Source organism: Scyliorhinus torazame, chromosome 12 (assembly GCF_047496885.1).
Source record: "Scyliorhinus torazame isolate Kashiwa2021f chromosome 12, sScyTor2.1, whole genome shotgun sequence".
In the NCBI taxonomy this organism is placed as follows: domain Eukaryota; kingdom Metazoa; phylum Chordata; class Chondrichthyes; order Carcharhiniformes; family Scyliorhinidae; genus Scyliorhinus; species Scyliorhinus torazame.
Window position 1 is genome coordinate 82,963,045 of NC_092718.1, and position 26,087 is coordinate 82,989,131.

The window sequence follows — 26,087 nt, forward strand, 5'->3', positions numbered from 1 at the left end:
TCAATACTGACCCTCTGACCGTGCAGCACTCCCACAGTACTGACCCTCTGACAATGCAGCACTCCCTCAGCACTGACCCTCTGACAGTGCAGCACTCCCTCCGTACTGAACCTCTGACAGTGCAGCACTCCCTCAGTACTGACCCTCTGACAGTGCAGCTGTCGCTCAGTACTGACCCTCTGACAGTGCAGCAGTCGCTCTGTACTGACCCTCTGACAGTGCAGCACTCCCTCAGTACTGACCCTCTGACAGTGCAGCAGTCGCTCAATACTGACCCTCTGACAATGCGGCACTCCCTCAGTACTGGCCCTCTGACAGTGCAGCACTCCCTCAGTACTGACCCTCTGACAGTGCAGCAGACGCTCAGTACTGACCCTCTGACAGTGCAGCTGTCCGTCAGTACTGACCCTCTGACAGTGCAGCAGTTGCTCAGTCCTGACCCTCTGACAGTGCAGCACTCCCTCAGTGCTGACCCTCTGACAATGCAGCACTCCCTCAGTACTGACCCTCTGACAGTGCAGCACTCCCTCAGTACTGGCCCTCTGACAGTGCAGCTCTCCCTCAGTACTGACCCTCTGACAGTGCAGCAGTCGCTCAGTACTGACCCTCTGACAGTGCAGCACTCCCTCAGTACTGACCCTCTGACAGTGCAGCACTCCCTCAGTACTGACCCTCTGACAGTGCAGCACTCCGTCAGTACTGACCCTCTGACAGTGCAGCACTCCCTCAGTACTGACCCTCTGACAGTGCAGCACTCCCTCAGTACTGACCCTCTGTCAGTGCAGCACTCCCTCAGTACTGACCCTCTGACAGTGCAGCACTCCCTCAGTACTGACCCTCTGTCAGTGCAGCACTCCCTCAGTACTGACCCTCTGACAGTGCAGCACTCCCTCAATGTGTGAGGGGACGCAGGGCCAAAAGAGGGAGTGTGGGAGAGAGACCGTGAAATGGAGTGTGGGAATGGAGGATGGAGCGAGTGCGTGTGTGGGAGAGACTTGGGGAATGCTGTTGCCCCTGAAAATAATTGCGCATTGTTGACACATTTTTGCTTTCCAGGTTTTTATTCATGTTTCGAGAGTTTTCCCGAATGTTTCAATTTTCACTCCAGCCTGATCTACACGAGGTTCGACATCCAACTTCATAAAAACCAGCAAGAAGATTATCTGGAGAAAGGCAAAAGTTTGAATCCAATAACAGTTTATAGCCAGGATGTGGATGGCCTTGGCAGTTTTACCAGAGGAACCGGTCTTTCCCATTCCCATCATTCCCTCCTAGCGTGATCCGGACATTCTCCGACATTCGCTCATCCTATAAGCACACATATAGAAGATTCCTGGAAAGGTGGAAATAGGACAGAGTTAACAGGGCAATGAAATCCATCGCAATCTTCCCTCCGGCCTCAACTCTCCCAACCCCCTCTAGAAATTCCAGCTCATCCCAAACTCTGCTGCCATGATGTCCAAACTCGCATCACCCCCGTTAGCTCATCACATCTGGTTACTCACTGACTTCCATTGGCTCCTGGTCCGCACATGTCTCCATTTACAAATTCACATCCTTGTTTTCTTCTCCTTAGACTATACAACCCACCCGATCTCTGTAACCTCGTCCAGCCCTTACAGCCCTCCCTATCTCTGTCACCGCGTCAAGCCCCTACAGCCCTCCCTATCTCTGTAACCTCCTCCAGCCCCTACAGCCCTCCCTATCTCTGTAACCTCCTCCAGCTCCTCCAACCCTCCCTATCTCTGTAACCTCCTCTAGCCCCTACAGCCCTCCCTATCTCTGTAACCTCCTCCAGCTCCTCCAACCCTCCCTATCTCTGTAACCTTTTACAGCCCTCCCTATCTCTGTAACCTCATCCAGCCCCTACAGCCCTCCCTATCTCTGTAACCACCTCCAAACCCTACAACCCTCCCTATCTCTGTCGCCTCCTCCAGCCCCTACAGCCCTCCCTATCTCTGTAGCCTCGTCCAGCCCCTACAGCCCTCCCTATCTCTGTAACCGCCTCCAACCCCTCCAACACTCCCTGGGCGAAATTCTCCCCCAACGGCGCGATGTCCGCCGACTGGCGCCAAAAACGGCGCCAATCAGACGGGCATCGCGCCGGCCCAAAGGTGCGGAATGCTCCGCATCTTTGGGGGCCTAGCCCCAACATTGAGGGGCTAGGCCGACGCCGGAGGGATTTCTGCCCCGCCAGCTGGCGGAAATGGCGTTTGTTGCCCCGGCAGCTGGCGGTATGGCGTTTGGTGCCCCGCCAGCTGGCGCGGAAATGCGGCGCATGCGCGGGAGCGTCAGCGGCCGCTGTCAGTTTCCCGCGCATGCGCAGTGGGGAGAGTCTCTTCCGCCTCCGCCATGGTCGAGGCCGTGGCGGAGGCGGAAGGGAAAGAGTGCCCCCACGGCACAGGCCCGCCCGTGGATCGGTGGGACCCGATCGCGGGCCAGGCCACCGTGGGGACACCCCCCGGGGTCAGATTGCCTCACCCCCCCCCCCCAGGACCCCGGAGCCTGCCCACGCCGCCTGGTCCCACCGGTAAATACCAGCTTTGATTTTCGCCGGCGGGACAGGCAATTTCTGGGCGGGACTTTGGCCCATCCGGGCCGGAGAATTGAGCGGGGGGTCCCGCCAACCGGCGCGGCCCGATTCCCGCCCCCGCCCAATCTCCGGTACCGGCGACTTCGGTGGGGGCGGGGGCGGGATTCACGGCGGCCAACGGCCATTCTCCGACCCGGCGGGGGGGTCGGAGAATGACGCCCCATATCTCTGTAACCTCCTCGAGACCCTACAACCCTCCCTATCTCTGTAACCTCCTCCAGCACCTCGAACCCTCCCTATCTCTGTAACCGCCTCCAACCCCTACAACCCTCCCTATCTCTGTAACCACCTCCAGCCCCTCCAACCCTCCCTATCTCTGTAACCTCCTCCAGCTCCTCCAACCCTCCCTATCTCTGCAACCTCCTCCAACCCCTCCAACCTTCCCTATCTCTGTAACCTCCTCCAGACCCTACAACCCTCCCTATCTCTGTAACCTCCTCCAGACCCTACAACCTTCCCTATCTCTGTGACCTCCTCCAGCCCCTACAACCTTCCCTATCTCTGTCCCCGCCTCCAACCCCTACAACCCTCCCTATCTGTGTAGCCTCCTCCAGCCCCTACAACCTTCCCTATCTCTGGAACCGCCTCCAACCCCTACAACCCTCCCTATCACTGTAACCGCCTCCAACCCCTACAAACCTCCCTATCTCTGTAACCGCCTCCAGCCCCTACAACCTTCCCTATCTCTGTAACTGCCTCCAACCCCTACAACCCTCCCTATCTCTGTAACCACCTCCAGCCCTCCAACCCTCCCTATCTCTGTAACCTCCTCCAGACCCTACAACCCTCCCTATCTCTGTAACCTCCACCAATCCTCCAATCCTCCCTGTGTCTGTAACCTCCTCCAACCCCTCCAACCGTCCCTATCTCTGTAACCTCCTCCAGACCCTACAACCTTCCCTATCTCTGTAACTGCCTCCAACCCCTACGACCCTCCCTATCTCTGTAACCGCCTCCAACCCCTACAAACCTCCCTATCTCTGTAACCGCCTCCAACCCCTACAACTCTCCCTATCTCTGTAACCACCTCCAACCCCTACAACCCTCCCCATCTCTGTAGCCTCCTCCAGCCCCTACAACCTTCCCTATCTCTGTAACTACCTCCAACCCCTACAACCCTCCCTATCTCTGTAACCTCCTCCAGATCCTACGACCCTCCCTATCTCTGTGACCTCCTCCAGCCCCCTTCACTTCTCCATATCTCTGTAAACTCCTCCAGTCCCTACAACCCTCCCTATCTCTACAACCTCTTCCAGTGCCTCCAACCCTCCAACCTGTGTAACCTCCTGCCGTCCCCGTAGCATAAGTGTATGTGGGTTAGTAAGGGTTAACGTGGGATTGGGGACCAATACCACCCACAATGTGCTGCAAGGTGTCACATGGTGAGAGTAGTTGCTCAATAATGGAGTGGTCTATAAGCAGCGAGGGGTCAGGATGGAGATAGGTCCTGGATCGTGCTTTGTCCTCGAATTGTACGTTTCGACGTGTGTTCACAATGAACAGGTTCAACTACCAGATAGTTCGACACCAAACAACTTTAAAACAGAGATCCTTGGCAAAATTCTCTGGAAACGGCGCAATGTCCGCCGACTGGTGCCCAAAACGGCGCAAATCAGTAGGGCATCGCGCCGCCCCAAAGGTGCGGAATGCACCGCATCTTTGGGGGCCGAGCCCCAACCTTAAGGGGCTAGGCCCGCGCCGGACTAATTTCCGCCCCGCCAGCTGGTGGAAAAGGCCTTTGGTGCCCCGCCAGCTGGCGCGGAAATGACATCTCCGGGCGGCGCATGCGCGGGAGCGTCAGCGGCCGCTGACGGCATTCCCGCACATGCGCATTGGAGGGAGTCTCTTCTGCCTCCGCCATGGTGGAGACCGTGGCGAAGGCGGAAGGGAAAGAGTGCCCCCACGGCACAGGCCCGCCCGTTCGGCAACCGGCGGGGGCGGGATTCACACCAGCCCCCGGCAATTCTCCGACCCGGTGGGGGGGGGGGTCGGAGAATTTCGCCCCAGGTTGTAGAAAGTTCAGACGCTGCAGAAAAGTGAAGGCCAAGGGGGTGAAGTGATCCAGGTCAATAAAGTTTGGAAAGGGTCTCGATAAGGTCGACGTAGAGAAGATGTTCCCACTTGTGTCGGAGGAGTGAGAGCAGAACTCGGGGCCATCAATATTCAGCAGTCACAAATAAATCCAATGGGGAATCCAGGAGAGTGGGGATAATTGGGACTCACTCCCACAGGGAGTGGGAAGAATGTGGGACTCGCTCCGCAGAGAGTGGAGAGAATGTGAGGCTCACTCCACAGGGACTGGGGAGAATGTGCGACTCTCTCCCACAGGGAGTGGGGAGAATGTGAGGCTTACTCCACAGGGAGTGGGGAGAATGTGAGGCTCACTCCACAGGGAGTGGGGAGAATGTGGGACGCATCCCCAGAGAGTTTGGGAGAAGGGAGAATGTGGGACCCGCTCCCAGAGAGTGTGGGTGAATGTGGGACTCGCTCCCACAGGGAGTGGGGAGAATGTGGGACACACTCTCACAAGGAGTGGGGAGAATGTGGATCGTTCCCACACGGGGCGTGAATCCAGCCCCGATCGGGGCCCACCAATCCGCGGGCGGGCCTGTGCCGTGGGGGCACTCTTTTCCTTCCGCCTTCGCCACGGTCTCCACCATGGCAGAGGCAGAAGAGACTCCCTCCACTGCGCATGCGCGGGAATGCCGTCAGCGGCCGCTAACGCTCCCGCTAATGCGCCGCCCGGAGATGTCATTTCCGCGCCAGCTGGCGGGGCACCAAAGGCCTTTTCCGCCAGCTGGCGGGGCAGAAATTCGTCCGCCGCCGACCTAGCCCCTTAAGGTTGGGGCTCGGCCCCCAAAGATGCGGAGCATTCCGCACCTTTGGGGCGGCGCGATGCCCGACTGATTTGCGCCGTTTTGGGCGCCAGTCGGCGGACATCGCGCTGTTTCCGGAGAATTTCGCCCAGGGAGTGAAGAGAATGTGGAACTCGCTGTCAAAAGGAGTGGGAGGAATGTGGGACTCACTCCCACAGGGAGTGGGGAGAATGTGGATCGTTCCCACAGAGAGTGGAGAGAATGTAGAACTCGCTGTCAAAGGGAGTGGGTAGAATGTGGGACTCGCTTCCAAAAGGAGTGGGGGGAATGTGGAACAAGGGCGTGAATCCCGCCCCCGCCGGTTGCCGAAGTCTCTGGCACCGGATATTCGGCGGGGGCGGGAATCGCGCTGCGCCGGTTGGCGGGCCCCCCCACGCGATTCTCCGGCCCGGATGGGCCGAAGTCCCGCTGCTAAAATGCCTGTCCCGCCGGCGTAGATTAAACCACCTACCTTACCGGCGGGACAAGGTGACGTGGGCGGTCTCCGGGGTCCTGGGGGGGGGGGGGGGGCGCAGGATGATCTGGCCCCGGGGGGTGCCCCCACGGTTGTCTGGCCCGCGATTGGGTCCCACATTCACCCACACTCTCTGGGAGCGGGTCCCACATTCTCCCTTCTCCCACACTCTCTGGGGATGCGTCCCACATTCTCCCCACTCCCTGTGGAGTGAGCCTCACATTCTCCCCACTCCCTGTGGAGTAAGCCTCACATTCTCCCCACTCCCTGTGGGAGTGAGCCTCACATTCTCCCCACTCCCTGTGGGAGAGAGTCGCACATTCTCCCCACTCCCTGTGGAGTGAGCCTCAAATTCTCTCCACTCTCTGTGGAGCGAGTCCCACATTCTCCCCACTCCCTGTGGGAGTGAGTCCCAATTCTCCCCACTCTCCTGAATTCCCCATTGGATTTATTTGTGACTGTTGAATATTGATGACCCCCCCCGCCGGGTCGGAGAATCGCCGGGGGCTGGCGTGAATCCCGCCCCCGCCGGTTGCCGAACGGGTGGGCCTGTGCCGTGGGGGCACTCTTTTCCTTCCGCCTTCGCCACGGTCTCCACCATGGCGGAGGCAGAAGAGACTCCCTCCAATGCGCATGCGCGGGAATGCCGTCAGCGGCCGCTAACACTCCCGCGCATGCGCCGCCCGGAGATGTCATTTCCTCGCCAGCTGGCGGGGCACCAAAGGCCTTTTCCGCCAGCTGTCGGGGTGGAAATTCGACCGGCGCCGACCTAGCCCCTTAAGGTTGGGGCTCGGCCCCCAAAGATGCGGAGCATTCCGCTCCTTTGGGGCGTCGTGATGCCCGACTGATTTGCGCCGTTTTGGGCGCCAGTCGGCGGACATCGTGCCGTTTCCGGAGAATTTCGCCCCATGTTTCTACAGGGAGTGGGGAGAATGTGGGACTCACTCCCACAGGGAGTGGGGAGAATGTGGGACTCACTCCCGGAGGCAGTGGGGAGATTGGGGGACTCGCTCCCACAGGGAGTTTTGAGAATGTGTGACTCTCTCCCACAGGGAGCGATGAGAATGTGTGACTCACTCCCACAGAGAGAGGTGAATAGTGTTGAGAATGTGTGACTCGCTCCCACAGGGAGTGTTGAGAATGTGGGACTCGCTCCCACAGGGAGAGGTGAATAGTGTTGAGAATGTGTGACTCGCTCCCACAGGGAGAGGTGAATAGTGTTGAGAATGTGGGACTCGCTCCCACAGGGAGAGGTGAATAGTATTGAGAATGTGGGACTCGCTCCCACAGGGAGTGTTGAGAATGTGGGACTCGCTCCCACAGGGAATGTTGAGAATGTGGGACTCGCTCCCACAGGGAGAGGTGAATAGTGTTGAGAATGTGGGACTCGCTCCCACAGGGAGAGGTGAATAGTGTTGGGAATGTGGGACTCGCTCCCACAGGGAGAGGTGAATAGTGTTGAGAATGTGGGACTCGCTCCCACAGGGAGAGGTGAATAGTGTTGAGAATGTGGGACTCGCTCCCACAGTGAGAGGTGAATAGTGTTGATGTATTTAAGGGGGAAACTGGATTAACACATGAGGGAGAGAGAAATAGATGCAGCTGGTGATGGGGGAGATGAAGAGAGGGGATGGGATGAAACTCATGTGGAGCAGAGACATCAGCATGTAGCAGATGGGCCAAATGGCCTGGTTCTGTGTGCATTGTTGTGGGTGCTGGTGTAGATCAGCACTGCCCCTGCTGCCAGGGACGGGCACATTGCTGGAGGGAGTTCCGATGAGTTAGATTGTTCGATCCTTTTGGCTGAAAGCTTACCCGCGAAGAAGGTCAGGAGCATCGCCACCCATCCCAGAATGTAGGACCAGGAGAACCGCCAGTCACCAAAGCGTTTGCCCAGGAAATTCACCGTAACGCCAGTGTAGACAGCCATCGCCAGCAGCACCATGAAAGCTGGGCAGGTAAAGAATGACAAGATGAACATCAATAACACGGGAAATATCATCACCTTCAATATGCTTCAACTCAAACTCCCACCCCTCCTCAAAGGTATTACAACCTCTCTATCATGCTCATTATCTGCTTTCCTTTCTCTTTCACACGCTCTGTCTCTCTCTCTATCTGTCTCTTCCTTTCTCTCTCCTATCCACTCTGACATTCTCACTTTGTCCCTATGTCTCTTCATTTTGATTTTTCTCTCTCCCTCTCTCTCTTTTTCATATTGTCTCCTTCCTCTCTTCCCTATCCTCCTCTCTCATTTTTAAAAATACCTTCTTCCTCCTCCTCTCTCTCTCTCTCTGATTCAGCCTTTCTCTTTCTCTCTCATATCCTCATCTTTCTTTCATTGTCTCTCCATTCCCAGTCTCCGGCCCCACTCCTTCTACCACCCTGCTTCTCTTCCATTCTCCCTCCCCCAACCTCTCCTTATTCTCGATCTGCTCTCTCTCCCTCCCTCCATCTTCTCCCACCATCTCTTTCCTCTCTCCCTCCAGCTTCCCCTCTCTTCATCCCCCTGTTGTCTCTCTATTTCTCCTTCTCTCCCCCCTCTTTCACTCTCTCTTTCTCCTTTTCTCTCTCACACTCTCTCCACCTTTCTATCCATCTCTCTTTCACTCTCTCTTTCTGTTTGGGTTTTGAAAACACAATCTTATGAAGTGTACTGCCTGGCTTGCCATAGTCCTGTCACTCCACCATGAGGCAAGCTGACTGTAGGCTGCCATTTCTTCCCAAGTCAATAAATCCTCTTGTTGAGAACACACTGCAGTAATACATGAAATGTGGTGCCAGGAAGTGAAGAAAAATATATTTCTGAGCCCTAGAAATGATACAGAGAAGACAACGAGAACTCAAGAAGACATCAAAATTCAAATCTGCAAAAATGCTGCTGAGGAAAGGACAAAGATAAAGCACATACAGGCTGAAAGTGAAATACTGGCTGCAGAGAGAAGACACAGCTAAGAAAGGCACACAGCCAAATTCCAATTTGCAGATTGCTACTTTAAAAGGATTAAATAAAAGGAGATACAAGAGAACAAAAGGCATGCACAAATAGGCTGTGAATAAATTCCCAACAGTGTAAAATTGGCTGCAGTAAATTTTCCACTTATGTCCCCAGTCAAGACCAATGGTGATACATAGCAAAACTGGCCATTTTTCCACTTAAAATGACAAAGCCATGAGGTTGCAAAAGGCTTAATGAACAATCCTGAACCAATAAAAGTAGCCACACTTTTAACTCTGCTGGGAGGGGTGAGGAGGGGGTGGACAGGGGGAAGGGATAGTGTGACAAAATGTATACCTTCATAAATCTAACTGAGAAGCAGAGAAAGCAGATGGCAGATATTTTGAAAGAGTGAATGTTACATATGAGCGATATGCATTCAACAGTGGAGTTCAGAGTGAAAACTAGACCAACGAAAAAAACATAACTGCAGTAAAGCAGCTGGCAGAATCTCATGAATTCAGGCTGCTAAAAAAAATGACCTGACATGAGATTGATTAGTCTTAGGCGTGCGCTACCCCCACGGCGAGAGCAAATCTACTGCAAGATGAGAAACTGGCCTGCGTCAAAATATGGCAATTGTGAAACACCACCCAGAGCACATGTATGGCAGAGTAGACCCAGAGATCACCTTGCTGAGAGACAGGCCAGGCCAAAAGAGCAGAGAACTCGCAATGTGATGAATGTCGGAATTTCAGAAACATTGTATTAATGGTTAAAACCCTGGGATAGTAGTGTTTTTTTTTAAGAATCCTGGTTTGAAAGATTTTGGGAGCCAGGGGTGCAATTAAAGCATCGTAAATGGAATGTTGTTTGGATTAAAGGGGTAGTAAGGATCCTTCTTGTTTATTCCTTGATTCCCATTTCTTTTATTTTGCCATTATCATTTTTGATCCATGTTTGATTAAAGGACATATGTCTTTAAGTCAAGTACAAAGAACAAACAAAAAACAAAGAAACGTACAGCACAGGAACAGGCCCTTTGGCCCTCCAAGCCCGTGCCGAACATGCTACCTGACTAAACTACAATCTTCTACACTTCCTGGGTCCATATCCCTCTATTCCCATCCTATTCATGTATTTGTCAAGATGCCCCTTAAATGTCACTATCGTCCCTGCTTCCACCACCTCCTCCGGTAGCGAGTTCCAGGCATCCACTAGCCTCTGTGTAAAAAACTTGCCTCGTACATCTCCTCTAAACCTTGCCCCTCGCACCTTAAACCTATGCCCCCTAGTAATTGACCACTCTACCCTGGGGAAAAGCCTCTGACTATCCACTCTGTCTATGCCCCTCATAGTTTTGTAGACCTCTATCAGGTCGCCCCTCAACCTCCGTTGTTCCAGAGAGAACAAACCGAGTTTATTCAACCGCTCCTCATAGCTAATGCCCTCCATACCAGGCAACATTCTGGTAAATCACTTCTGCACCCTCTCTAAAGCCTCTACATCCTTCTGGTAGTGTGGCGACCAGAATTGAACACTATACTCAAAGTGTGGCCTAACTAAGGTTCTATACAGCTGCAACATGACTTGCCAATTCTTATACTCAATGCTCCGGCCAATGAAGGCAAGCATGCCGTATGCGTTTTTGACTACCTTCTCCAGCTGTGTTGCCACTTTCAGTGACCTGTGGACCTGTACACCTAGATCTCTCTGACTTTCAATACTCTTGAGAGTTCTACCATTCACTGTATATTCCCTATCTGCATTAGACCTTCCAAAATGCATTACCTCACATTTGTCCGGATTAAACTCCATCTGCCATCTCTCCGCCCAGGTCTCCAAACAATCTAAATCGTGCTGTACCCTCTGACAGTCCTCATCGTTATCCGCAATTCCACCAACCTTTGTGTCGTCTGCAAACTTGCTAATCAGATCAGTTACATATTCCTCCAAATCATTTATGTATACTACAAACAGCAAAGGTCCCAGCACTGATCCCTGCGGAACACCACTGGTCACAGCCCTCCAATTAGAAAAGCATCCTTCCATTGCTACTCTCTAACTTCCATGACCTAGACAGTTCTGTCCACCTTGCCAGCTCACCCCTGATCCCGTGTGACTTCACCTTTTGTACTAGTCTACCATGAGGGACCTTGTCAAAGGCCTTACTGAAGTCCATATAGACAACATCCACTGTCCTACCTGCATCAATCATCTTTGTGACCTCTTCGAAAAACTCTATCAAGTTAGTGAGACATGACCTCCCCTTCACAAAACCATGCTGCCTCTCTCAAATATGTCCATTTGCTTCCAAATGGGAGTAGATCCTGTCTCGAAGAATTCTCTCCAGTAATTTCCCTACCACTGACGTAAGGCTCACCGGCCTGTAGTTCCCTGGATTATCCTTGCTACCCTTCTTAAACAAAGGAACAACATTGGCTATTCTCCAGTCCTCCGAGACATCACCTGAAGACAGTGAGGATCCAAAGATTTCTGTCAAGGCCTCAGCAATTTCCTCTCTAGCCTCCTTCAGTATTCTGGGGTAGATCCCATCAGGCCCTGGGGACTTATCTACCTTAATATTTTTCAAGACGCCCAACACCTCGTCTTTTTGGATCTCAATTTGACCCAGGCTATCTGCACACCCTTCTCCAGACTCAACATCTACCAATTCCTTCTCTTTGGTGAATACTGATGCAAAGTATTCATTTAGTACCTCGCCCATTTCCTCTGGCTCCACACATAGATTCCCTTGCCTATCAGTGGGCCAACCCTTTCCCTGGCTACCCTCTTGCTTTTTATGTACGTGTAAAAAGCTTTGGGATTTTCCTTAACCCTATTTGCCAATGATGTTTCGTGACCCCTTCTAGCCCTCCTGACTCCTTGCTTAAGTTCCTTCCTACTTTCCTTATATTCCACACAGGCTTCGTCTGTTCCCAGCCTTTTAGCCCTGACAAATGCCTCCTCTTTCTTTTTGACAAGGCCTACAATATCTCTCGTTATCCAAGGTTCCCGAAAATTGCCGTATTTATCCTTCTTCCTCACAGGAACATGCCGGTCCTGAATTCCTTTCAACTGACACTTGAAAGCCTCCCACATGTCAGATGTTGATTTACCCTCAAACATCCGCCCCCAATCTAGGTTCTTCAGTTCCCGCCTAATATTGTTATAATTAGCTTTCCCCCAATTTAGCACATTCACCCTAGGACCACTCTTATCCTTGTCCACCAGCACTTTAAAACTTACTGAATTGTGGTCACTGTTACCGAAATGCTCCCCTACTGAAACTTCTACCACCGGGCTCATTCCCCAATACCAGGTCCAGTACAGCCCCTTCCCTGTTGGACTGTCGACATATTGTTTTAAGAAGCCCTCATGGATGCTCCTTACAAACTCTGCCCCGTCTAAGCCTCTGGCACAGGGGCTGGTTTAGCTCACTGGGCTAAATCGCTGGCTTTTAAAGCAGACCAAGGCAGGCCAGCAGCATTGTTTGATTCCCGTACCAGCCTCCCCGAACAGGCGCCGGAATGTGGCGACTAGGGGCACTCACTGCCCTCTGAGGTGTCCTCCCGTAGTACAGCTGTGGTATTCTCCCCAACCTGTAGCGCAACTCCGCCACCCCTTTTACATCCCCCACTATCCCGCCTGAAACATCTAAATCCTGGAACGTTTAGCTTGCAATCCTGCCCTTCCCTCAACCAGATCTCTGTAATGGCAACAACATCATAGTTGCAAGTAATAAGAACAAAGAACAAAGAACAAAGAAATGTACAGCACAGGAACAGGCCCTTCGGCCCTCCAAGCCCGTGCCGACCATACTGCCCGACTAAACTACAATCTTCTACACTTCCTGGGTCCGTATCCTTCTATTCCCATCCTATTCATATATTTGTCAAGATGCCCCTTAAATGTCCCTATCGTCCCTGCCTCCACTACCTCCTCCGGTAGTGAGTTCCAGGCACCCACTACCCTCTGCGTAAAAAACTTGCCTCGTACATCTACTCTAAACTTTGCCCCTCTCACCTTAAACCTATGCCCCCTAGTAATTGACCCCTCTACCCTGGGGAAAAGCCTCTGACTATCCACTCTGTCTATGCCCCTCATAATTTTGTATACCTCTATCAGGTCGCCCCTCAACCTCCTTCGTTCCAGTGAGAACAAACCGAGTTTATTCAATCGCTCCTCATAGCTTATGCCCTCCATACCAGGCAACATTCTGGTAAATCTCTTCTGCACCCTCTCTAAAGCCTCCACATCCTTCTGGTAGTGTGGCGACCAGAATTGAACACTATACTCCAAGTGTGGCCTAACTAAGGTTCTATACAGCTCTTAGAGCTTGGTAATCCAAGCTCTAAGTTCATCTGCCTTATCCGTAATACTTCTTGCATTAAAACGTATGCACTTCAGGCCACCAGACCCGCTGTGTTCAGCAACTTCGCCCTGTCTGCTCTGCCTCAGAGCCACACTGTCCCTATTCCCTAGTTCTCCCTCAATGCTCTCACCTTCCGACCTATTGCTCCCGTGCCCACCCCCCTGCCATACTAGTTTAAAACTCGCGGCCAGGATATTTATGCCTCTCCAGTTTAGATGCAACCCGTCCTTCTTATATAGGTCACACCTGTCCCGGAAGAGCTCCCAGTGGTCCAGATAACGGAAACGCTCCCTCCTACACCAGCTGTTTAGCCACGTTAAAGTTTAGCTGCTCTTTCTTCCTATTTCTGGCCTCAATGGCACGTGGCACAGGGAGTAATCCAGAGATTACATCCCTAGAGGTCCTGTCTTTTAACTTTCTGCCTAGCTCCCTGAACTCCTGCTGCAGGACCTTATGCCCCTTCCTGCCTATGTCGTTAGTATCAATATGTACAACAACCTCTGCCTGTTTGCTCTCCCCCTTCAGGATGCCCTCTACCCGTTCGGAGACATCCTGGACCCTGGCACCAGGGAGGCAACATACCATCCTGGAGTCACTATCACATCCACAGAAGCGCCTATCTGTGCCCCTGACTATAGAGTCCCCTATGACTATTGCTCTTCTGCGCTTTGACCCTCACTTCTGAACATCAGAGCCAGCCGTGGTGCCACTGCTCTGGCTGCTGCTGTTTTCCCCTGATAGGCTATCCCCCCCGACAGTATCCAAAGGGGTATACCTGTTCAAGAGGGGGACAACCACAGAGGATTCCTGCACTGACTGCCTGCCCTTTTTGGTGGTCACCCATTTCTCTGCCTGCACCTTGGGTGTGACCACATTTATATAACTGCTATCTATGACGCTTTCCACCACCTGCATGCTCCTAATTGCATCCAAACGCCGCTCCAACCGAACCACATGGTCTGTGAGGAACTCCAGTTGGGTGCACTTTCTGCAGATGAAGCCATCCGGGACGCTGGAAGCCTCCCGGACCTGCCACATATCAGTCAGAGCACTGCACCCCTCTAATTGACATTGCGTCAATTAATTAGTAAATTAAATTTAAAAGTTAAAAAAAAAGTTACTGTTAACTATATGTTTCCAGGCACTAGATTTCTACTATAAGTGTGAAAGCTAAATACAGTACTCTCCGATCTCTGGCTTAGATACCCCTCTAAATTATAATTAAGTAATTATGCTTAATTAGTTTACCAATGCTTAATTTTTTTAATTTAGTGTAGATTCCCAACCAGCCAATCAGGTCACAGCTTTTCTGTGATGCCACTTCAGTCCCCCCCCCCCCCACACACACACACACAATTTGAAAAGATAATAAAAGTAAAAATGAGTAAAAATCACTTACTTATCTTCTGAGGGTCTCAGATGCTCTCGGGTTCTCTCCCTGCTGATTAAAAGTTACAGGCCAGAAGAAAGAGAGAGAACAAAACAGTAGGGAAAAAGCACCTTCTCCCATTCTGCACCGAATTACCTCTCTGAACCAAATTACCAAGTTCCAAATTCCCACTCTGGATGTGTCTCACTCAGGCTCTGTCTCTTTGACCTGCGCAACGCTTACTGAGTGCGCTTTCTGTCTGTCTTTTATACAGACTTCAGCTGACCAGGATGACTCACACTACATAAACTTCAAAGAGAAGAATACAATGTGTACCTTTGTGCCCCTAAACAGGCCTCAGATGACTGACAGATAACTGCCTCTCAGCAGTTAGGGTGGGGGCAGCTTCAGCCAATCAGACACTAATCTACACACTGCACTTTTGACTGAAAAACAGCAGAATTAGACTTACTACTTACCTCTCCTGATTACCTCACTGTACCAAATTACCAAGTTCCAAATTCCCACTCTGGATGTGTCTCACTCAGGCTGTGTCTCTTTGACCTGCACACGCTTACTGATTGTGCTTCCTGCCTGTCTTTTATACAGACTTCAGCTGACCAGGATGACTCACACTACTTAAACTTCAAAGAGAAGAATACAATGTGTACCTTTGTGCCCCCAAACAGGCCTCAGGTGACTGACAGATAACTGCCTTTGAGCAATTAGGGTGGGGGCAGCTTCAGCCAATCAGACACTAATCGACACACTTCACTTTTGACTGAAAAACAGCAGAATTAGACTTACCACTTACCTTTCCTGATTACCTCACTGTACCAAATTACCAAGTTCCAAATTCCCACTCTGGATGTGTCTCACTCAGGCTTTGTCTCTTTTGCCTGTGCAACTCAAGTAGCAGGGAAAATGAGCAATTCAGAAGTTACAGGTGTGAACAGTCTGCTAGTCTCTGCTAGTTTGAACAGGAGATCACAGACTTTTCAGCACCAGAGAGAGAGCTGGGTTTGGACTCAGTTTGATTGATTGTCTGGTGGGCAATGAATTGGCAAAAAGGCCGTACTCTGCCTGGTAACAGGTGGTGAGTGCAACCTATCCCAATGGGATAGTCCTCAGAGTTCCAAGGAGCTCAGTTTGAATCCTTGAAGCATAGGGACCAGGACTCTCTTGAGTGTTTCTCCAGAAAGGCTGTGAGTGCTGCAGAGACCTGAACGAATCTACAGTAAAGTCTCAGACTGAAAGCAAAGTTTGAAGAAGAATAAGGTGCTGAAACTCAGGATCTGAAACAAAGACTCTTTTTCCTTTTACTTATGATTTTTATCCCTTTCCACCCCTCTGTGTTTGTCTGTCTTGTGCATGTGTATGTGTGTAGACGGTGAGGGAAAGTTAAAGTGGGGAATTAGGAATTATATAATAGTAAACCAGTTGAATCTGCTGCATATTTCATTACAATTCTTGTTATAAATAAACAGTAATTGTGTTTACATTTACAAACCTGGTGACTGTAATTATTTGGCAGCCAAAGACTTTTTTTTATTTCAAAGAAATATTGTTCATTCACTTGTGTTGTGACTTCGGGTCACGTGGGGCTGGAAGTGACCGCGTGCTAACCCAGGGTGTCTTAACAGGGTTCCCTGTGGAGTTAATTAGATTCCACCTTGGTAAGATGATGTCGTTCCCGGGAGGAGCCAAGGTATTGGGCATTTTTCAGAAAAGCAGAGTTGTTTGAGTTTTAGATGGAGATGTATGCAGAAGGCAAACATCCAGTTCAGTTAAAAGATATGTCTGTAGACATGCTCGCAGTTCCTTTCCAAGCCATTCAGAAGAGTGTGTTCGGAAGGTTAGTGGAAACCAGCGGAAGCAGCTTCTGAAGAAATACAGCCAGAGTTTCTGCATTGTTCTGATGCGATTCAGATCTTTTCTTTAAAGCCATTTCAAAAGATCTCTATTTTCCAAAGAACATCTCTGTAAAGCAAGTATTCCTGAGTGCTAACTGTATTAACAGTGAATTCAGAGCTGTGGTGTTTTTGTTGTTGTTGTTTGAGTGGGAATAAAGATAGCAGTTATGGGTTACTATATTCACTGTATTGAGTAGTATTGTTTAAGGGGAAATTGTAAGTTATTTTCTTGTGCAATGTTAAAGACATTTTAATACTGCATTAGTAATAACGTATGTTTTAATAAACCGTATCCCTATTTCTTCATGAAATCACTCCTGGAGCGAGGTATCCTTTCCTCACAGGTTTACAAAATTAAAATAAAATATTGGGGTTTCTGTCCAGTATCCTAGACACTGTTGGGATGTGGTCTGGGATGGATTTAGCGGATAAAGGGCAGGATGCAAATACTGCAGAAGACACGGGAAAAGAGGGATTTTCCAGCACAGGGAAAGAAGTGTTACAACTGTAAGAAACAGAATCATTTCGCAAACAAGAAAGAAGAAAAGCAAGTCGACAGAGGTGGGGGCCACTGGAGAGATATCAGCAGGCGAGTCTAGTATAGAATTACACACAATCCATCAGGTTAGTTCTGTCAAGTCCATAGGAGATAAATGGATTGCGAATGTTGCAACAATGACTGCAGAGGGCGAATATCACATTTGCAAGAAATGTCAGATAGAAACGGGTGCATTATGCAACATAACAATCTTCACAGGCCTGTGTGAACTGGTTCAATATGGTGGATCTGAAAACGAGGCCCTGCAAAGTAATATTGAGGCTATGTGATGATAGGGTATTCATACTGAGAGCACACATTAGTCTGAGAGTCCATTGCAATGGCAAGGAGGAAGATCTCGAGTTCCAGACCTTCAACGGGATGCTATGATCACTTATCTCATCTGGGACAAGTCTGAAGCCTGGGCTGGTAAATCTGATTGTGCCCAGAGTGAGGGAGACACAAGACACCGGAGAGAGAGAGAGTATTCAAGTGAACTACAAGATAACTGTTGACCACGACAACACAATGGAATGCATGAGCAGCAGGTAAATATTCCACAGGAAAATGTATGCATCAGAGCTGAATTTGAAAGTTTGAAGGGCAAGATTCCAGCTGAGTGTATACCGGTAAAAACACAGGATAAACTGAAGTCTTCAATGGGCCAAGTTATGCGGGATGTGACCAAACAAATTTCAGACATGACACAAAGTCACCAGAAGGAAAGAATGACCCACAAGTTCCATTCGAAGCAACTCAAAGTGGAAATTGGAAAAGAAACCGCAACCTGATATGCAGGTACAACCACAGACAGATATGCCCAATGAGTGAAATGGCTCCCTTGCTGTAACCGGTCAGTCGGGGAGAAGAGATTGCACAAGCTCTACTGGGTATGGAACTCAGTAAGAAGTCTTACAACACCATGTTAAAGTCTAACAGTTTTGTTTGGAGTCACTGGCTTTTGCAGCACTGCTCCTTCCTCAGGTATGAAACTACCATCAAACCCAGAGGTTCATGGGTTCTCAACAAACGCAAATGGAACAACAACAGTCACCAAGGCAATAAAGGCCATGGGAACGACATTCCTCGGGTAAGGAACATCGCCCAATTTCAATTGCAACATCAACGCACACAAGGACCATTAAGTGCACAGTGTAGAAGTTCAAAAGGACATAGACAAGTTGGTGAAGTCGGCAGATAGGTGGCAGATGAAGCTCAATGTGGAGAATGGTGAGATGATGCATTTTGGTAGGAAGAACATGGTGGGGAGAAACTGTTTCCGCTCGTAAAAGGATCAAGAACAAGAGGGGCACAGATTTAAAGTGATTTGCAAAAGAAGCAAATGTGATGTGAGAAAAAGCTTTTTCACACAAAGTGAGTGGTTTGTGATCTGGAACGCACGGCCTGGAAGTGTGGCAGAGGCAACTTCAATCGAGACATTCGAGAGAGCATTAGATGATTATTTGAAAATAAAAACAATGTTCAGGGGTACGGATGCTCGCAGAGAACAATGGGTCGAATGGCCTCCTTCTGCGCAGGAACAATTCTGTGATTGTGTGATTCTGTCAGGAGATGGGCAATTTAAAGACTGTTTACAAATGTAGGTGCAGAGACTGACTGGCAGAACAAACAGTTGGCCATGCATGAGAACAGTGGGTGTATCATGGGTAACATGGGTAACTCATAGCCCACAGAAACCATGATTGATGTCCCGGTGGGGTTCATGGAGTACGAGCTAACCCAATAGGGGGCGGAGACCTGCCCAGCTGGGACTCGTAAGATCGAGCATAAAAGCCGGCCCGAGCAGGGACCGGCATATTGGTTGTCCCAACGGGGAAGTGTAAATAGTTACTGTTGTGGGCAGACTCTCCCTCTCTCTCTGTCTCTCCTCCACTTCTCCTCTCTCCCTTTCTCTCTCTCTGTCTCTCTCTCTCTGTCTCTGCCTCTCTCCCTCTCTCGTTGTCTCTTCCTGTCCTGCGTTCACACCCACCCTCCCTCTCTCTCTCTCTCTCTGTCTCTCCCGCTCCTACTCTGTCCCTCTCTCACTCTCTGTCTTTCTCTCTCCGTCTCTCGCCCTCTCCTCCTCTCGGCCCCCTCTCTGTCTCTCACTGTCTCTCCTCCTTTCTCTGTCTCTCTGTTATCTTTCCCTTTCTTCGTCTCTCTCTGTCTCTCTCCCTCTCTCTCTCTCTCCCGGGCTGGTTTAGCACAGTGCTAAATAGCTGGCTTTTAAAGCAGACCAAGGCAGGCCAGTAGCACGGGTTCAATTCCCGTACCAGCCTCCCCGAACTGGCGCCGGAATGTGGCGACTACGGGCTTTTCACAGTAACTACATTTGAAACTACTTGTGACAATAAGCGATTTTCATTTCATTTTTTTCATTTCAAATGTCCTGCACATGGAAAAATATGTGCCAAACTGCACAACAATGCATTTCCAGTGAGATGCAACAAGCGACAAAGGTTAATGAAATCCATAAAATGCAAGAGATGAAAAATACATCAGTGACAGATAGATTAACTGAAAACAAGCAATATATGGATGAAAATATTGCTATAGGACTAGACGATGCATTTTTTGTGCGTGTCATCTACGCCAATGAAGAAGCAAAAATTAAGAAATGTCAATAGTCAAAAATACGGGTGATTGGGCAATTCCAATGATAATCAACAAAACTATAATTGGTATAAACTGGATACTGACGCTAGAGCAAACCTAATAAATCAAGATGATGTTAAAAAAAACTTAAAGTTAAACCAGAAATAGAAGATAATACCTATATTTTAAAAGACTATAATGGAAGAAAAATGGCGACCTTTGGAACCTGCAAACTGCAGATCGAAGTCAAGTGACAAAGTTTTTTCATCAAGTTTGCAATAAGTGTACAAGCAAATTAAACGTCTTTATTAGGTGCTAAAGCGTGTGAGAAATTACAGCTAGTGCAGTGAGTAGGTAGCGAAGACTGTATACAACACCACGCACAAGGCGACCCAGATGCAAAATTAGCACAGGCTCCGAACGATACATCCAATCAACTGGCTAGCCTTCCACAGACAGGGAACAGAAAAGAATATTCCACTGAGCGAATGGTTGACTGAGAAGATACGGATGCATTTGAGAGAGTGAAACAATACACAATTTTCATGTCGGAAGTCGACAAGCACAAAAGAATTTTCAAAGGAAAAGTAAACCTACGAAAGTTTTTAAAGATTTCACTGGGAGAACATTGGAAGCAAGGCAGAAACGTCAGTCCGGGAAAGTGATATATGACCAGGATGGATCTGAAGAGGACAAAAGAAACTATGAAAAGCTCAAAGATAAATCAGGTAAGCCAAAGGGAACTGATCTTGAGCACACAAACAGAAACAACAGAGTGATAATGCTTAGACCAGAAGAAGATAAAGCAACAGAAACGACTAATACATAGACGGATACACATGAAGAGATGACAACAAATCTCAATGACGATGTTCAGGCTGCGACTCTGATTCCATAGCAGTCCATATCAAGTTCGACTAGAGTACCAGGAAGATCGCAATAAATTAGGAAGAAGACTGATCGGCTAAATCTTTGAACATTTTTGCATGTGTATGGAAACATGATCATCGTCTCAGTGAATGTAATTGGAAATACACATTTTGAATGAAATGTAACTTCAAAATTTGCAAAGAAAGGGGGATGTAATGATATCTAGTATATTATCTTTGTATATATAGTATTTCAACTTTGTAAATATGAATGGTCATGTAGAATACTGTGCAATTACAGCATCCAACCACTAGATGGAGTAAGAGCACAACTCACAACCCACATGGTGGTCCACGTGCTTTTGGAGTGAGTGAGGAAAGAGGGTTGGAGACAGTCCTGTTTTTCCGTAATTCTGTGTATTGCAGTTATTTGATCTTAATCTTACCTTTTTCAGCATACTTAAGAATTCACAATTTTTAGTGTAATATAAATAAATTGATTTTGATTTAGTACAAAGTCTGTATGTTCTTTGTAGCAACACTACAACCTTAATAATAATTTAAACAAAGAACATTACATCTCTTTCTCTGTCTCACTCTATGTCTCTCTGTGTGCCTTATTCTCTCTCCCTCTCTCTCTATTCTCCTCCTTGCATCTCTCTGTCTCTCTCCCTGTCTCCCCCTCTCTCCCTCTCCCTCACTCGCTGTGTCTTTGTGTGCTCTCTCTCACCCACTCTCTCATCTCTGTCTCTCCCTCTCCTCCTCTGTCCCTCTCTCCGTGACCCTCTCTGTCTCTCTCACTATCTCTTCCTCTTCTCTCTCTATCTCTACCTCTCCTTCTCTCTTCCTCTCTATTTCTCTCCTCTCTGTCTCCTCTCTCACTCTCTCTGTCTCTCCCCCTCTCTCAATCTACCCCTCTCCTCCTCTCTCCCTTTCACTGTCTTTGTCTCTTTCTCTCTCCCTTTCTCCCTGTCTCTCTTCATCTCTTCCTCCATCTCAACCTCTCCCTCACCACCTCTCTGCCCCTCCCTCTCCCCCTCTCTCCTTCTCCCTCTCTCCTTCCCCCTCTCTCCTTCCCCCTCTCCCTCCCTCACCCTCTCCTTCCCATCTCTCTCCCTCCCCCTCCCGTCTCTCTCCCCCCCTCTCTCTCCCCCTCTCTTCCTCCCCCTCTCCCTCCCCTCTCTCCCTTTTACCCTGTCTCTCTCTCTTCATCTCTTCCTCCATCTCTGCCCCACTCTCTCCCCCTCTCTCCTTCCCCCTTCTTCCCCCTCTCCCTCCCGTCTCTCTTCCCCTCTCTCTCCCCCTCTCTCCCTCCCCCTCTCTCTCCCCTCCCTCCCCTCTCTCCCCTCTCTCTCGCCCTTCTCTGTCTCTCTCTTTCTCTCTCTCTCTCTCGCTCTCTCTTCACTGCATCATTCTCTCTCACTGTCTCATTCTCTTTCCCTCTCTCTCTCCCTCCCTTGTACCTCTCTCTGTCTCATTCTTTCTGTCTCCCTCTCTCTCTGTGGTAAACCACTGGCCATACACTACATGTATTACGGTACACTGCCATTGTACTCCAGTCATTACAGTAAATCCCGGCCTGCTGGCTCTACCCAGCAGGCTCTGTATAAAAGTGTACGCTCTCCTGCACTGGCCCCATTCTTGCTTCCAGCTGCAGGAGGCTTAACATCTAGCACAATAAAGCCTCAATTGTTCACCATTTCGTCTCGTGGTCATTGATGGTGCATCAATTTATTGTGCTAGAATTTTCAAGATGAATGTCTTACTCAAGCCGGATTGCCTGGAGCTGAACCCTCACACAGCCGACGCCACAGCCACCTTCGAGCACTGGCTAGCCTGCTTTGAAGGATATCTCAGAGCATCCACAGAAGACCTCTCAGACCCGCAGAAGCTCCAGATACTCTACGCATGGGTGAGCCCACAAGTTTTCCTCCTCATTCGGGACGCTCCCACTTACACGGAAGCAATGGAACTGCTGAAAGGACAGTATATCAGGACTGTAAATCAGGTGTTCGCCAGGCACCTCCTGGCCAAGAGACGGCAGCTCCCGGGGGAGTCTCAGGACGATTTCCTGCGTACCTTGCGGATACTTGGCAGAAACTGCAGGTGTCGGCAGTCCAACACACGGAACTGCTGATCAGGGAAGCCTATGTCACAGGCATTAAGTCCAACTACGTTCGCCAGCGATTATTGGAAGGGGGTACACTCGGCCTCACAGAGGCTGTACAGCTCGCTAACTCCCTAGAAGTGGCCTCCCACAACCTGGAGTCCAACACCTCCGACCGCGCGGCAGCCTCGTGGGCGTCATGGGCCCCACCGTCATCCGACCCGGGTGCATCGCACGCCTTCGCCGCACGGCAGCCAGCTAACTCCGGAGGCCCCAAATGCTACTTCTGCGGCCAGAACAAGCACCCCAGACAACCCTGCCCAGCGCGGAGCGTGACCTGCAACGGGTGTGGCAAGAAGGGCCACTTCATCACCGTTTGCCAGGGTCGATCGGTCGCTGCCGTTTCTAGGCCCAGCATCGCTACTGCAACACTCCCCATGTGCGGTCCAGGGGCGCCGCCATCTTCGGCGCCATCTTGGAACGCACCCCAGGACCCCTGCTCGCCTGGCTGTACGCTGGCAGCTGATACCTCCGCCACCGCCGATCGGCCCTCCCACCAACTTCCGCAGCTCGCCTCCATCACCCTCGATCAGTCCTGGCCTCACAGCCTCGGGACCGCTACAACGACCGTATGGATCAACGGGCACGAGACGACCTGCCTCTTCGATTCTGGGAGCACGGAGAGTTTCATCCACCCAGCTATGGTAAGGCGCTGCTCCCTTCCGGTTCTCCCCGTCACCCAGAAAATCTGCCTGGCCTCCGGATCCCATTCTGTACAGATCCGGGGGATACTGCATCGCGACCCTCTCGGTACAGGGCATAGAGTACAGTAACTTAAGACTCTACGTCCTCCCCCACCTCTGCGCTGCCCTGTTACTAGGCCTCGATTTTCAGTGCCACCTCCAGAGCCTTACCCTGAAGTTCGGCGGACCCCTACCCCCTCGTTGCCGTCTGTGGCCTCACGATCCTTAAGGTCGATCCATCCTCGCTCTTCGCGAACCTCACCCCGGACTGTAAGCCCGTTGCCACGAGGAGCAGATGGTACAGTGCCCAGGACAGGACCTTTATCAGGTCCTGTCCTGTTGGGCAGCATGGTAGCATTGTGGATAGCACAATTGCTTCACAGCTCCTGGGTCCCAGGTTCGATTCTGGCTTGGGTCACTGTCTGTGCGGTGTCTGCACATCCTCCCCGTGTGTGCGTGGATTTCCTCCGGGTGCTCCGGTTTCCTCCCACAGTCCAAAGATGTGCAGTTTAGGTGGATTGGCCATGCTAAATTGCCCTTAGTGTCCAAAATTGCCCTTAGTGTTGGGTGGAGTTACTGGGTTATGGGGATAGGGTGGAGGTGTTGACCTTGGGTAGGGTGCTCTTTCCAAGAGCCGGTGCAGACTCGATGGGCCGAATGGCCTCCTTCTGCACTGTAAATTCTATGATAAAAAAGAAGGTCGGAAGTCCAACGACTTCCGCGGGAGGGGGTCATTGAGGCCAGTAACAGCCCCTGGAGAGCTCAAGTGATGGTAGTTAAGACTGGGGAGAAGCACCGGATGGTCATCGGCTACAGTCAGACGATCAACCGGTACACACAGCTCGACGCGTACTCACTTCCCCGCATATCTGACATGGTCAATCAGATTGCGCAGTAGCGAGTCTTCTCCACCGTTGACTTGAAATCCGCGTACCACCAGCTCCCCATCCAGGTGGCCGCCTCTACCATTTCCTTAGGGTTCCCTTCAGCGTTACCAATGGGGTCTCGGTCTTCCAGCGAGAAATGGGCCAAATGGTTGACCAGTACGGGGTTGCGGGTCACGTTCCCATATCTGGATAATGTCACCATCTGCGACCACAACCGTGGTACATGACGCGAACCTCCAGAAATTCCTCCACACCGCCAAACTCCTTAACCTTACCTGTAATAAGGGGAAATGCATTTTCCGCACTACCCGCTAAGCCATTCTTGGCTACGTTGTGGAAAATGGAGTCCTAGGGCCCGACCCCGACCGCATGCGCCCCCTCCTGGAACTCCCTCTCCCCCACTGCCCCAAGGCTCTGAAACGATGCCTGGGGTTTTTATCATACTACGCCCAGTGGGTCCCTAATTATGCGGACAAGGCCCGCCCACTCATCAAGTCCATCATTTTCCCCCGGACGGCTGAGGCCCACCGAGCTTCAACCACATCAAGGCGGACATCGCCAAGGCCATGATGCATGCAGTCGACGAGTCCCTCCCCTTTCAGGTGGAGAGCGATGCGTCGGTCTTTGCTCTGGCCGCCACCCTCAACCAGGCAGGCAGACCTGTGGCTTTCTTCTCCCGCACCCTCCATGTCTCCGAAATTCGGCACTCCTCAGTAGAAAAGGAAGCCCAAGCCATTGTGGAAGCTGCGACATTGGAGGCATTACCTGGCTGGCAGGAGATTCACTCTCTTCACCGACCAACGGTCGGTTGCCTTCATGTTTAGCAACACACAGCGGGGCAAGATTAAGAACGACAAGATCTTGAGGTGGAGGATCGAACTCTCCACCTATAACTACGAGATCTTGTATCGCCCGGGGAAGCTCAATGAGCCCCCAGATGCCCTGTCCCGTGGTACATGTGCCAGCGCGCATGTAGACCGACTTCGGGCTCTCCACAACGACCTCTGTCACCCGGGGGTCACCCGGTTCTTCCACTTTATCAAGGCCTGCAACCTGCCTTACTCCATCGAGGAGGTCAGGACTGTGACCAGGGATTGCCAGGTCTGTGCGGAGTGCAAACCGCACTTCTACCGGCCGGACAGAGCACACCTGGTGAAGGTCTCCCACCCCTTTGAGCGCCTCAACATCAACTTCAAAGGGCCCCTCCCTTCCACTGACCACAACGTGTACTTTCTCAATATCATTGATGAGTACTCACGTTTCCCTTTCGCCATTCCATGCTCTGACATGGCTTCTGCCACGGTCATCAAGGCCCTACACAGTATCTTCACCTTGTTTGGTTTCCCCACCTACACCCACAGTGATCGGGGCTCCTCGTTCATGAGTGATGAGCTGCGCCAGTTCCTGCTCAGCAAGGGCATCGCCTCGAGCAGGACGACCAGCTACAACTCCCGGGGAAACGGGCAGGTGGAGAGGGAGAATGCAACGGTCTGGAAGGCCGTCCTCCTGGCCCTTCGGTCTAAGAGTCTCCTGGTCTCCTGCTGGCAGTAGGTCCTCCCCGACGCGCTCCACTCCATCCGGTCGCACCTGGGCACTGCTACCAATGAGACCCCTCACAAACGTGTGTTTGCCTTCCCTAGGAGGTCCACCTCCGGGGTCTCGCTCCCGACCTGGTTGACAGTTCCTGGGCCCGTCCTCCTCCGGAAGCATGCGAGGAGTCATAAATCAGACCCCCTCGTCGAAAAAGTCCTACTCCTCCATGCGAACCCACAGTACGCCTACGTGGCACACCATGACGGGCGACAGGACACAGTCTCCCTCCGGGACCTG

General features: G+C 50.9%; 1 protein-coding gene across 2 annotated transcripts in view; it reads right to left on the bottom strand.

Moving 5' to 3' along the window:
* Nucleotides 1-1,042: 1,042 nt before the first annotated feature.
* The window catches only part of lim2.5 (lens intrinsic membrane protein 2.5), a 35,694-nt gene continuing 10,649 nt past the window's right edge, over nucleotides 1,043-26,087 (bottom strand). For both annotated transcript variants that reach the window (XM_072470184.1, XM_072470185.1), the window contains exons 4-5: nucleotides 7,739-7,873; nucleotides 1,043-1,333 (exon numbers count right to left, since the gene is read on the bottom strand). In XM_072470184.1, the coding sequence (XP_072326285.1) occupies nucleotides 1,272-1,333; nucleotides 7,739-7,873 (197 nt within the window). In that variant the 3' untranslated portion in view covers nucleotides 1,043-1,271. The remainder of the gene's footprint in view (nucleotides 1,334-7,738; nucleotides 7,874-26,087) is intronic.